The sequence below is a fragment of the Falco cherrug genome, chromosome 2 (genome assembly GCF_023634085.1).
Source record: "Falco cherrug isolate bFalChe1 chromosome 2, bFalChe1.pri, whole genome shotgun sequence".
Lineage (NCBI taxonomy): Eukaryota > Metazoa > Chordata > Aves > Falconiformes > Falconidae > Falco > Falco cherrug.
In genome coordinates, this window is record NC_073698.1 from 45,369,117 (window position 1) to 45,382,319 (window position 13,203).

Below are 13,203 nucleotides of genomic sequence, written 5' to 3' on the forward strand. Positions count from 1 at the left end.
GACTCTAATGAATTAACTTTTGGAAATACAATTAAGTTTTAGAAAGCAAATTCAGTGGACTGGGCATATTACCAAGGCTTTAAAGTTTAGCTGCTAGAGAAACTCTGGTGCCTCCTCTATCAAGTATGTTACGAAAAAAAAAAAATCACTAGAAATAATGAAAATTGTAGATTTTGCAAGATACATAGAGGTTATTATAGTTTAAAATACAATGCCAAAAGTTTGAGTAAGACATACCAGTCTTGTAGAGACATGTCGATAGCAGGAGACACTCACTGAAATTTATACACAATAGAAACGATGGAAAATTAATCTGATAGGGGGTTGGTGATGTGTTTTTTTTCCTTTCAAATGGCACTAATCTTTTTTGATCGTAATGACAGATTATAATTTGTTCTGCCAATAAGAACCACTCCCAAACAGATTTAGGGGAACTGGAATGAGCAAAATTTGTAAGATAATCCTAGCTAGAAGTTTCATAAACATCTCTAGAACTTAAAGCGACCCACCACATTTTTTGTGTTCAGTGTATTGTTATTCAATTTAACATAGCACTGATTAAAGAGAAAGAATGCATTGAATTCTTATATTTCTCTTGAAAGAATTATTTGATTGTGGAAAGATTCTTATTTTTGTCATTTTTTTCAAGTAATAGCCATCCCATGAAGCTTTCTGGCACAGCAGACTTTGATCCAGCAAGGAACAACAACGTTTTCTATTTAAAACTAAGTTTGAATCTCGAGTCTTGTGTGCTTACGTGTGATCACAGCATCTTTCCAGATGGGAACATTTTCAGTTTGTTGGGTTTAGGATTCTTTTTTAAGGTTTTTCCCAAAAATGGAGTATCGGCTTCATGAAATCTCTGCTCTTGAGGTAATACAGAGTTTGATGGCTGTCAGCAGCTCAGGTCAGTTGCAAAGCTAGTTATTGCAGGAGACAGAGCAGTTTCTGCAAAAAGAACTTCCACATTCTCAATTATTCCTGCTTTTATATAAAGTAGACATTTACTTCCCAACTATTCCTCAACCACTGCAGTAGCATACAAAGAAAAAAAAAAAAAACCAACAAGGAAGAAGAGGCTACCGCAGCTGCTGGAGTCTGTTTTTTTCCCTGATAGCGCCCACTACCCTCTACCTCATTTTGTGATTTGGAAGAGATCCAGGTCCCCTCCAACTCTCCAGCAATGGCAACTAAGAGAGAATTTTTCATCATTGCCAAAGCTAAAAGGAACATCTTGATATTATTCCACAAATACATTATTACAAAGGATGAACCACAAGCTAGAAAGGTTAGCAAATCTGCAGTAGACTGCAGAAATAACACCAAAGAGAGATGCTTTGGAAGTCAGGAGTACTTCAGCTTTGAAGGTCACAAATTATACATGTTCAAGAGGAAAACACCATTAAGACTTCAAGAGTGTATCACTGTTAAAATGTTAGTGCCACTCCACAACTCAATACTGTATGTCTGGTAAAAGGTACAGCTTACATGAACAGGGCACTTGTCCCAACACAGTATCAAGAATGGTGCCTGGGTAGCTGCCAAAAAAAAAAAAAAAAATAGAGCAGATGGGAACCACTTAATCCTCTTTCTCATTGTCCTTGACTCTCCTAGGTGAATGGACATCTGTTGTCTTGACTCTGTTCAACTGCTGAGCATCTCTCATCTTCCCACATTCCTAACTGCGAGAAACAGCATCATACAGAACACTGATGATTCATGCAGGACACACACTTCCAATCCTGTGCTCTTTTTAAATGTAAACTAATTTAGCACCCCTCTCAAGCTTCATGTGTGGTTGTCAGCACCCAGTACTTGCCAGTTCAGAAGCATCACTGTGAGGGAAACCTGCTCTCAGATTAATATTATTTTTTAAAAGTACCTGTAAACTGCTGAAGACACAGCAGTGATGACATTCATGAGGAACAGAGAAATTCTTTGCAGCTTCAGTAGTAACAAGAACATCAGTATGTTGTTTCTCAAATTCAGAGGTAATTCATGTAGTTCACAGGGGAATTGAGTAACTGGGCCACGTTCAGTGGCAGAGAAGTGTATTCTTAAGCGTGGTATAAAGACACTGGAAACTAGGCTGCATGACAAAATATGGAATAAGGATTTTAGAGTGGATAAACTGCATGAAAACCTTGGACAGAGAAATGCAAATGCTTATTCTATGAACAAGATACAGATCTAGAAAAATCTAGCTGAAATATGATAAACGGGAAAAATGCAAAACAAGAATAGGCCCCAATAGTACTGTAACACGATACTATATAAAGAGCAAGTCATAATGCAGATAAGTTAGTATATTTAAAATACTGTTTCAAGATATTCTGTTATTAAAAATATCCGGTGACATAAACAACATTCTGTATTTTATGCTCATCTTTTTACTAATTAACACAGAAGTTAGAGTATTTCCCTACAGTTTAAGAAACAGAATGAAAGTTATGGTGACATGAACGTGTACAGTTCCAGACAGAAGCTACACGGGCAAGTCCTTATCCCCTTTGCCAGACAGGCTCTCAAAGGAGTACCGTGAATCAAGGCTCTATGTAGCACTGCCATCTGGTGACCAATGCTGTGACAAATTCCTCTTCAAATAACTATCTAGCACAGAAATTTATTGCATGAAATAATAAATTTTCCTTCTTTTTTAATATGCACATTAAGGCTTACTGTTCCAAAGCTCAGTATGCGAAATCCAAAACTGACATTGAAATTTCCTATTTGTAAATATAACATTTGTAATGTAGACACTAACAAGAGTATTTGGAAACTATGGCACCTACACATATTAAGCAGAAATGGCTCTAAAGTTAGGGCAGCTAGACCATAATTAGTCATAGGAGGAAAATGCAGTACAAGGAGAAGGAAACCCAGAAACACTAAAATTAGCCTTTATGGAGAAGTTCAGCAATCTCGGTTTCCTTACTTTCTCAATCACACCAAGTCATAATTAATTAACAGACACATCCCAGTAACTTAGTTTAAATGGCAGGTCATTTCTCCACCTTTCCTCAGAAAAGCCTTGGAAATAGAGAGTCAGGAAGTCTTTCAAAGCATCCAGGACTAGGTATGAAAAGTACCTAAAAGAGCATCATCCCTGTAACACACGTGCTTCCTTATGCACTCAAGTACCAAGATTGGAACTGGTTGAGTATGTATGGACAGTGCTGTCTGGTAGAAGTAAAGGAAACATTTGGCCAGAATTGCACAGTGACAAACAAATCCAGTTGTTTATAAGGTGACCGAGCCTCAGGAAGGGAGCACTGTAATACCACACAAGCTCAACTCAGGCTGAGGCACTCCTCCTGTCATACATTGACCTACATAGATCCAATGCCCATGAGCTAGCAGCCCAACCAACAACTATATAACATTTTACTTTAAAAACAAAAACACACACACACACACAAAAAAAAAATCTGTCTGGGAAATGACCAACCACAGGGTACTAGATAGGATAAAGGCTGTTGATTTTTAAGTTCTTCCCCTTTAAAAACATTCTTCAGAGATTAGGCATTTCTTGCCGCAGGTATACCAAATGAGTTAGGCCCTTTAATCTAGTACCTGCAAGGGTTAAACAAAAGAACCCTGCATGCCTCTGCAAAGGAGTGGAAATTACCCTCTCATTATACCCACAGCTAAGAGGATAATAAAACATTAGGGAACAAGGCAAGCAAGAAAGAAGAAACAACATTCTTCCTCTCCCCCAGTTTATCATCTCTCTACCTTTTTGTTTTTTATTGGTCCAAGCTAATGCATCTTCAGGTGTTTAAATAGAGCGCAAAGGCTTGAAAACAGGAAGGTAAAAAAAAATAAAGGGAGGTGGTCTCACAGTGAACAACATATCTTTGAATATTTACATATCTTTGAAATGTGGTTTAAAAAAAGGCAGTACAATTTTGTGGAAGCAGGAACAGAGGCATGCTCTAGGCCAAAGAGTACAGAAGCTAAATATCCAATACTGGTGCACTGCGTACTTTCTGTGGGCCTGTCTCCATTTTTTCTGCAAAACAGCTTTCTTCAAGTGGGGCTGTGTGTTTGAAACTAATGAGAAAACCAAACAGTCATGTGAAGAAGATAACAGACAGTCATTGGCAGGAGATTATTTCATTATTCCCTCCCTTGGGTTTACTATGTAAGACATCCACCTCCCACCCACCCCTTCTTGCTCTGTTCCCCATAGATGTCGAAAAAGAAAAAACATTTACATGTCTCCTAAATACAGTTATGGAAAGGTAACCACTTGAATGAATTTTATTCAAATATATATACAAAATATATATTCTATATATATTCAATATACGAAATATATTGAATTAAATTATGCAAAATTTTATTATTCTATGTCCTCTGTCTTTTCCTCATTCAATAAAAAAAAGTCTGACTACCTGTAATCGATACAAATACTCCTTGCAGCCTGCAATTATCCCTCAGCTCTTTGGTACCCCATCACAGAGAAAGACTGCATATGTCTGAACTTCATCCTAATTTAATACGGAAAGAATTTCAGTCAAAGTCTAGTCCTGAACTTCACCCATTGTAGTATTTGAGACAGACTTAAGTGCAGTAGGCTTACAACAAAGTACAGACCATCTTTAGCTTTGTTACCCATATGTTTAATGACTGTGGACTTACAAAAATATTTGTGTTATACAATTTCATATCAATCAACAAGTAGAATTAGGAACACACAAGGACTCCTGATATTCTTTGAAAAGATCTGGGTTTTGCACATATAGACAAACAACTCAACAGCTTGTTTGAGCATGTTAATATTGCTACCCTGCAAACTTAGGTTTTTAGTTTGGTTTTGGGTTGTTGGTTTGGTTATTTTTTTAATACTTAATTCTTCCATTACTCTGTATAGGAATTCCTACTGACAGCACTCAAGACAAATCTCACAAGTTTGAGTACATAACCAACTTATAATCACATCTCCTAGATGTCCACAAACGCCTCTGAAAATTCTCAGACGGTAAGCTGGTATAGCATAAATGCCTAGGCATCTTTCAGACAGACTTACTACATGCTAGAGTTCAGGGACATGACAAAAATATTCATTAATATTTCTAGAATATCTGCCTTGACAAAAATGGAAAGTTAGACTTTTCAAAGGCTTCCAACTTTCTCCTCTTGGTGATAGACCATGCAAAAACGGTAACTGAAAGTTTCCTCATTACCTTCCAGCATCCACTAAATAACTGTTTCTAGAAGTTAAGACATGATTTAATTAAATCTTATTTTCCATCCAGTTCCATTAAAGGCACAAGTATTTCCAGCTATATGAAGAACTTGACTGCATTAGAATAAATAGGAAGTATTTGTAAGGCTACAGCTTTACTAAAAAAAGTATTCTTTTTCTGGAATTCTTGCATTGATGTAAGCCAATTAACTCACTACACCAAAGCATGACAATGTTTTCCAGTTATAGCAGTCTTACACTCCAACTTCTGCAAATTAAAAAAATAAATAAATCAGCTGCTCACATCACTTTTCCAGACGAAGAGGGGATTTTTTTCACTGTGTTCAGCCCCAAGCCCTTGCAGACAGACAAGGGAAAAGGCAAATGGGTAGTCTGCTCCAGAGACCACTCTGTGACATTCCATTGAAAGGGCCTCAGAAAAGAGCAGTCTGCTCCCCCCAGCCACAAATCAAACACCTTGGACTTCAGCAGCACAAAGGAAGTACCATCCAGATCAATGGCCACAGCCCAGAGCTTTTACCGTCTTTCATTAAAGCCAACAGTTTTGGTGTGGGTTGGTTTTTTTTCCCCCTCTCTCTTCTAAGCAACTCCAAGCACTGCTTTTATGCACCATGCATAATGTCCAAATAGTGGGGATGTACCCTTCTTTAGTGAAAGGATTGCAGTATGCAGCACATGCAGTGTGCTGCAGTTTATTTTCAGGACACAAAAAGGCAGGCATAACCTGTATCAATGACTTTCAGCCAGCTTCTAAAAAAGTTAATAAGAAATCTAATTTAAGTGAGTTAAAAAGGTAGAAGTTCCCTCTTAAGGGAGCCTGAAATCACTTGAGGATCTGTCCCAGCAGAACTGGTTCTCAGTCTCTACCATTCTTAAGTTAAAACATAAACTTCAGTCTGCTTACCAGTATGAAATGCCTCTCTTCAGATTTACTTGTTCTACCATACCACAGCCCATCTTGAAATGCAACAGTATTTTTATTATCACTATATTTGCAATTTGTATTTTGTTTATGGAAAATGCAAGGGGTAAAAACACCAAACAAAAACAAAACAGCATGCAAGCACACCAGATTTATTACTCCCCCCTTGGAAATGCCCCCATTCTTCAGAATCAAAGTCAAAATTTTGCTGTTTAGGACATTCTCTGAGAGCAGTCACAACACAACAAGCATAGAAATCTTGCTGAATTTTAGTGCAGTCCTCTCTCTGATGTGCTTGGCTAACACTCCAGCCTGAATTTTCAAGTTTCCTCTTGACTTTTCTAGTTCAGAGCTTGGAGCGAGGCAACTACACCAGTATTCTAATCTAATTAGAAAGTAGACTGGCGATTCAAAACATCAAGCAGAGTGCCACAGATTAGAGTTGGATTAAATGTAAAGGCAAAAATATATTTAAATGTTTTTGAATAAAATTCACCTTTCTACCTTGACTTAAAATTAGCCTCTGGGCTTCTCAGAGAATAAACTTTGCATCTCCAGAAAAGCTTAACACATTAACTCAATTTTTATAAGCCTAGGAAATAAGTATTTGAAATAAACAAGCTGTTAGGATAAGTACATTCTCCTGTTACTAAAAGACAACTGGAAGCCAGGTCTGCAAATGCCTGCAACTAACTACTTGACATTGCTATTCTTCAAGAATAACTGTATGTTAGGCATAACTTCATATACTCCTTAATATTATAGAATCCAAGCACATCTCAATTTTACAGACAAAAGTGTTAATGTGGGTTTTACGCTTCTGTCAGCATCTTCCCAGTCAACATTTGTGAGTGACTTCCACGCTCTACAGTTAAATGTGTGGTTTCTTACTCTTGGATATTAGGAAGTCTACAGTGATGCTTCTCCATACACATCCTGATCTTTTGTCTACCAGGATGAACAAAGCTGAACACATTATCACAAACACTGCAGAGTTTGCTTCAAGTATTCAAAAGTGAGGAATTCTTCACAGCAATTCAAGGATGATGCTGACAAATACCTGTTGAAAAGACAAGGATACATACCTTGCTGAACAATGGCACTTTATTTCCTGTGCAGAACAGAAAGTTTACTTGATCTAAGTTTGTCCAAAATTTCAGTGTAAATAAAAGTTCTTTTCAAACTGTTTCAAGAATAGCTGCCATTTCCTTGAACTGTCTGAAGAAGTTCTAAAATGCAAGAGTTAAGACAAATTTCAGTTGCTTGAAGAAAAGCTCAAACCATAGTTCAAATTAGCATGTTAGGAAAAAAAAAAAATAAATCACAGTCCATGTTTCTCATATTCCCTTTTTCTTCCAAGTGAAGTTTCCAGCTTGAACTGAAAGTTTCTGCTTTACTTTTTGTAAGTTGGTTGACATTTGGGCACATTCAGTATTAAATCTACACAGGTGTTGCCTTATTTGTATGGGTTTGGCTATTAACAGGAGAAGATGCTATGAAAGAAAAATACTAAGTAGCTCTCACACCACAACAAAAAACAAAAGCCACCAAAAAAAACTTCTCACGCAAATGTTTCTATTCCCAGCTGAAATAATCCAGGCTTCTGAAGTATAACACCCATTTCTTATAGTAGCTGAACAGCAAGTTATTAAATAGGTTTCAACTAGAGTGAATGCAACATTTCACAACACCTAAGTATTCAGAACATCCTTGTCAAATTCCTGCCAGTCCAAACCAGAGGATTTATTTGCTTGGAGTATTGTGCAAGCTCACAATGTACTCACCCTTTAAAAAGGAATTACAACACAAGTCCTACATTTACACAAAATTAAACAAAGTTACATAAATTCATAGATGAAAGCTTAGCAATTAAGAGCCAGTGGTGACAAAGCACACTGACCTCCATTCTTAATCATTAGCAAGTGTTAGGCTTAACCCAAGTTTTAGATTTAGTTTTAGAGACTAGGGAACCGTTCCATATATTTAGAATATTCCTTCTGGTTTTAAAAAGGCAGAGTGACAGCTGACAGAAAAGTCCCAAAAGTCTTTACATCTTCAGTTGTTAGCTTATTTGTAAGAGAACACATAAATTACTGCTAAATTAACAGTTTTGGGTAAAGTGATGTAGAACTAAATGCTATGAAGTTAGTATTTAGCTTCAGCATTTTAAATATTTAATGCTTCATCTTTGAATGACTGTATGAGTAAAGAAGCAACACAAACATATGCATTAAGGTATACAGTTGCTCCCTCACAACAATGTCACTGTTTTTTGAGACTGAATCAAGTAACACTGATTACAGACCTTGAACTGTGGGATTGTCATTTCAAAAGATTTGTCTGTTATTTGTCCCGAAGGGTCTGCCACTTTTAGCGTCACTGTAACATAAGGATACTTCAGAGACCTGCAGGTGTCAGAACTCATCGCAACTCCCAGTTTCCATTTCATATCTACAAACTACAAAGAAGAAAATAATTGGAAACAGTGTTAAAGAAAGATCTACCATGGTTATTCTGTTGGATGGATGTTTTACAAACCATATAGGACATCTACAGCTCATATCCAAATGGGAAACAAACATACATATTCAGATATTAATGTGAATACAATATCATTTGCCCTTCCTTTTGATAATGAACAAATAAGCAATTTAATTTGTTAACTAATCCGTTTTCCTTATTCAAACACTCTCAGTCAAGTACAGTCTAAAGTTGTAGTAAAAGCAGCTTGAGCCACAGAGTTCACCTGACTTAAAAAAAAAAAAAAATCACAAAACCATAATGGTATACAAGTTTCTAGATCTAGTGGAAACATGAGAAAAACCTCAGACAGTGCACAAGAATTTTATAATAGCAGTAATGAAAACAATTAACATCTTTTATAACTGTATTTTTTATTTATCTAAGTACATAAATTTCAGACAGGTAGCATTTTTAGTCTTTTACGATAGGCAGAACTGTTGAATGAAGAAGTGAAGAGAGCCTTTAGAAGCCTACTATCAAGCTGCAGACTTTTTTTCGTAATTCCATATTCTTTTAAACTATTGTTAGACAAAAAAGATCTAAAATGCAAATATAGTCTTATTTTTTCAAAAAGGAAAAAAGGAATGCTGGAAATTGACATAAAGTATCTTTAAAAACAAGAGTTTAAACTTAGGGAGACAAAATGATCAGGCAGTGGTGTTATCAACTCTAAAGAACAATTCAGATTACATTTAAAACAGATTCACATTAATGGCCAATACAATTGTCTACCACACTGACTGCCATTTACCTTCCCTAACAGTACTATGATGCATTAATTTTTAAAACGCTATAAAATATGACTTTATCATCCAAACAATAATATTAGAAAACTGGTCAGCATTTAGAAAACCTTTATTGTATATGCTTATTTATCTGGGTAGACAATTGGCAACTTATATATAGAAAAGCTTTCAGCAGTTAAGATACCGCCCTGTGCTTGAAAATACAACATACACAATGAAGCATTGATATTTCTGAAAAGTTAATAGTTAGCTCAACTGCATTTTGTCATTTAGTTACCTGCCCCACTGTGGACATATTTCTTGCATCTTCTGAGACACTAACGGATTTGCCCTGCTCGTTCCATACATGACGAATAACTTGAACTGCATGTTTTGGCAGTGCGCTGACTGTATTGCCCAAGGTGGTGACGAGTTCTTCTGTAGAGAGATTGTTTCTGGCTGCTGTGCTATAGGTATATCCAAAGAACACCATATCAATTTAATTCTCCACGGATTTAATAAAATTTCTCACTTCACCCCAAATAGGCAATTTTGTATTGCTGCTTGGTGTGTCTATGTACTTTACAATAATTAGGCAGCCTATGATTTTTATTTTTTCCTATAGAATATTTAACTACGCTTTTGTATCCACATGCAAAAAAACACCACTACTTGGCTTTCAATGTGTCTTAATATGCAGAGACCAAGCTTTGCTGGGCTTGCACAACATGCAACATTATAACAAGAAATAATCACAGTCCCTAAGTTCTGTTGCAACTGAAAAAAACCAAGCATAATTCAGTGAAAGACATCTGCATAGAGCATTCAACAATACTATTACTTTAGAAACAAAGCCATTTTTAATTAAACATTTAGGAGAGGTAATTAAAGTATCACCTAAAGGCAAATAAGGACCTCTAGGTAATGGTATAATTGGTACTAACAGGAGTCAAATGATGCAATACACCCTCAACTGAAAATGCAGCAAGTCTAGAGGAAAATTGCTACTCTCTCCTCTACCAGAAGTTTTTAAAAAAATTCCCATCCTTGGCTTGTCCATGCTGATCCACACCCCTTAGAGACATTAATAGACAGAAAGAGTTGGTCTGCCAAGTAGCACGGTCCAATATAATTTAAGGCTTTCTATATGAGAGGAAGTAGTAGTATCTTAGATTTCTACTGGTATACTTTCTTCAATCATGTTAATGTTATGTAAAATGTTTAGATACTAGATATTAGAAGAATAAGAAAGCTCTTGAAAATTTTATCTTTCTGAAAGCAGAAAAACTTAAGAGGAAAATAACTGCTGAAAATGCTACCTAAAAACTCTGTCACAGCAGAGTTCAACATCATAAAACTGTGCGCCCTTCAAACAGGCACAAATGCTGGTTTCTAATCTCTAAGAAAGTTTTTAGAACACACTTCTTCCAGGTAAAGGCCTAGCCGACAGCTTCAGAACTGAGCTTAACTTCAACTTATTTGGCCAGTAGTTCTAAAGCTTGCAGACAGGATCTTAGAACGTTTTCCTCTCTTTGTTTTTGTTTTTTTTTTATTACAAAGAGTGAGATGATTTATTAACCACATAATTTTTTTAAGAACATAAACTAAGTCCAGAAGTTCATTTTCATGTACTGAGTTACAAACTTCTGCCCTTTTCCCAAATCAGTTCATTTTACATCCACATTCGATGTCACTTTTTAATACCACTGTTAAGTTGGGGTGGAGGGGAAAAAAAAAAAAAAGACGTGAGGCAACATAATTTATTTTGTGCTTACCTGAATAGAAAGGAAACAATATTAGCTACTTTTGCTAGGTCACCAACATTAATCTCACTCCCAGATGTTTGAATTCTCTAGAAACAGAATGTTTGAGCAATTACAAATAATCATGAACAATGCATTAATAAACCCCTCTTTGTATATACACACACAAAAAGAAAACATTTACTGGGGGAATCTATCCTTTACAGCATATACAGCTAATATACTTGCTTCTAAGTGCTAGTATCTAAACTTACCTGACACAGTTCAGCTACATTTACACCTGGGATCTTCTGGTTCAGATGCTGAATTATTTGCTCACACTGTAAAGAGAGTAAGTTTGAAAACATTCTTAATGTGTATTTTAATATACAAGACAAAACTAGTTTGACTACTTGGAGACTAAAAAACAAAAAAGAAAACTAGTTATTGCAAAAATGGACAACAAGAATATGCTTTAAATGCAGAGTGGAGAATAAAGTCATTGAAATGACTTTTAAAGTTACATCAAATTCAAGAAAAGCAAATAAACTCAGTCAAAACTTCTAGTTACCACCTCACTAGCTATTCCTACTTAACACACCATTTTAATGCTAATTGAGCAGTCATCTTGTTCAAGTGCACACTACAATAAACAAACTGAATGTCTTCTGGACAAGCTCACCTGATATCTTCAGATGAAAAGCAAAAATACATATTTAGAAATCTTATATGATAAAAACATTTAAAGCAATCCCATTTCTTTTAGCAGGATTGGCCCATTTCATGAGTCATGTAACTACCTACCACATACAAAAGATTCCCTTTGCAACAGACAAAAAAAAAAACCTTAAACAAAAAGGTTTCATTGAATCAGAGTAGCAGAAGCCCTTCAACATTCAATTTATTGCACTACTTACCAGTTCTGCAAAAAAGTCTTGAGGTATTAATTTAATCTTATCTGCTGCACCACCAACATCTGCAAAACACAAACACTAGCAATCAGAAGCAAATCCTCAAAGTGTTATGGTACTACACCTAGACTCTCGCTGAAGATTTCCTAGGTCTTCATGCATGTATTTAACCTAAAAACAAAGCTTTCTTTAAGGGGGTTTGTCCTGAATTGCATTAACATCATCTGCTCAGCATGTCAAGCACAGTCTAATAGGAGAGACTCCATAAGGCCAGACCAAGTCCATGCAGTTGCAGTTTCACAGCCCTGAATAATCCCTCCAAGCCAGTGGAGCTGTACTTGCACCCAGTTCCTCAGCTTACCGGGGAGCCGGGCATGCCCAGGGCCGCCCTCTGGCACCGTAGCACAGCACCGCGGCTCTCCCTGCGGCTACGCTGCTACATGCAGGCCGCCTCACGGTGGCAAACCCCCCAGGCGGCCCGCGGGCAGCCATGGAAGGGCCCCGCTCGCCCACCCCAAGCCTTCACCAGGACGCCCCGGGAAACGCTCAGGAAGGGGCAGCGCCCGCCCCCCTCCACAACCTACCCTGCGGGTCCGGGTGGGCCCAACACCCCCTCAGCTCCCCACCGCCACCCTCACATCGGGGTCCCCACCCTGCACCCTCACCCAGCGCCTCCAGCGCCCGCACCACCGCGGAGCCGGCGGCCATGGCGCCACGCACCCGCCAAGGCCCAACTTCCGCCACACAACGCTTGCCGCTCTGATTGGCTCCGGGCGACACCAGAGCGAGGCAAGGCCAGCGAGCTCGCCCTTATTGGCTTCCGGTCAGGGAGCGTGCGCCCTTCTTGCCTGGGAGGGCGGAGCCTGCGCGAGCAGGTCGGAGTCCTCCGCATTTTTCGTCCGGGTTGGTTGCGCGGGGCGGGTTGCGGCGGTTTTTTTTGTCGTTTTTGAGGCAAACCGCGTCTTAAATAGTTACGAGTAAAGCCAGGACAGCGTTTTAAGAGACTATTGAGTCGTTGGGTGGAAAAAGCCACTTACATATGGTAGGCTAGGGCCTGCCTGTGCTTCCCCTCAGGCTGGCCGCGCTCTCTCCTGCCGCAGGCCCCTCTGGCAGCGCTTGTGTTAGTGACGGCTTGGGAAATGGCGCAGGCCTGAGAATCGTCTGGGGA

General features: G+C 38.0%; 1 protein-coding gene across 3 annotated transcripts; it reads right to left on the reverse strand.

The window, feature by feature from the left end:
- Positions 1–4,603: 4,603 nt before the first annotated feature.
- Positions 4,604–12,942, reverse strand: COMMD6 (COMM domain containing 6). Of its 3 annotated transcripts, none has more exons than XM_027801063.2 (7): positions 12,756–12,942; positions 12,042–12,100; positions 11,400–11,465; positions 11,158–11,234; positions 9,681–9,849; positions 8,440–8,592; positions 4,604–7,194 (listed from the first exon to the last, which is right to left on the reverse strand). In XM_027801063.2, the coding sequence occupies exons 1-7, from the start codon at positions 12,925–12,927 to the stop codon at positions 7,162–7,164; spliced, it is 729 nt and encodes a 242-aa protein (XP_027656864.1). In that variant the 5' UTR covers positions 12,928–12,942; the 3' UTR covers positions 4,604–7,161. The 3 variants fall into 3 exon arrangements, with proteins under 3 accessions (XP_027656864.1, XP_027656863.1, XP_014133014.1); XM_027801062.2 differs by having other exon boundaries at positions 6,271–7,363; XM_014277539.3 differs by having other exon boundaries at positions 6,271–7,363; positions 12,701–12,848.
- Positions 12,943–13,203: the final 261 nt, after the last annotated feature.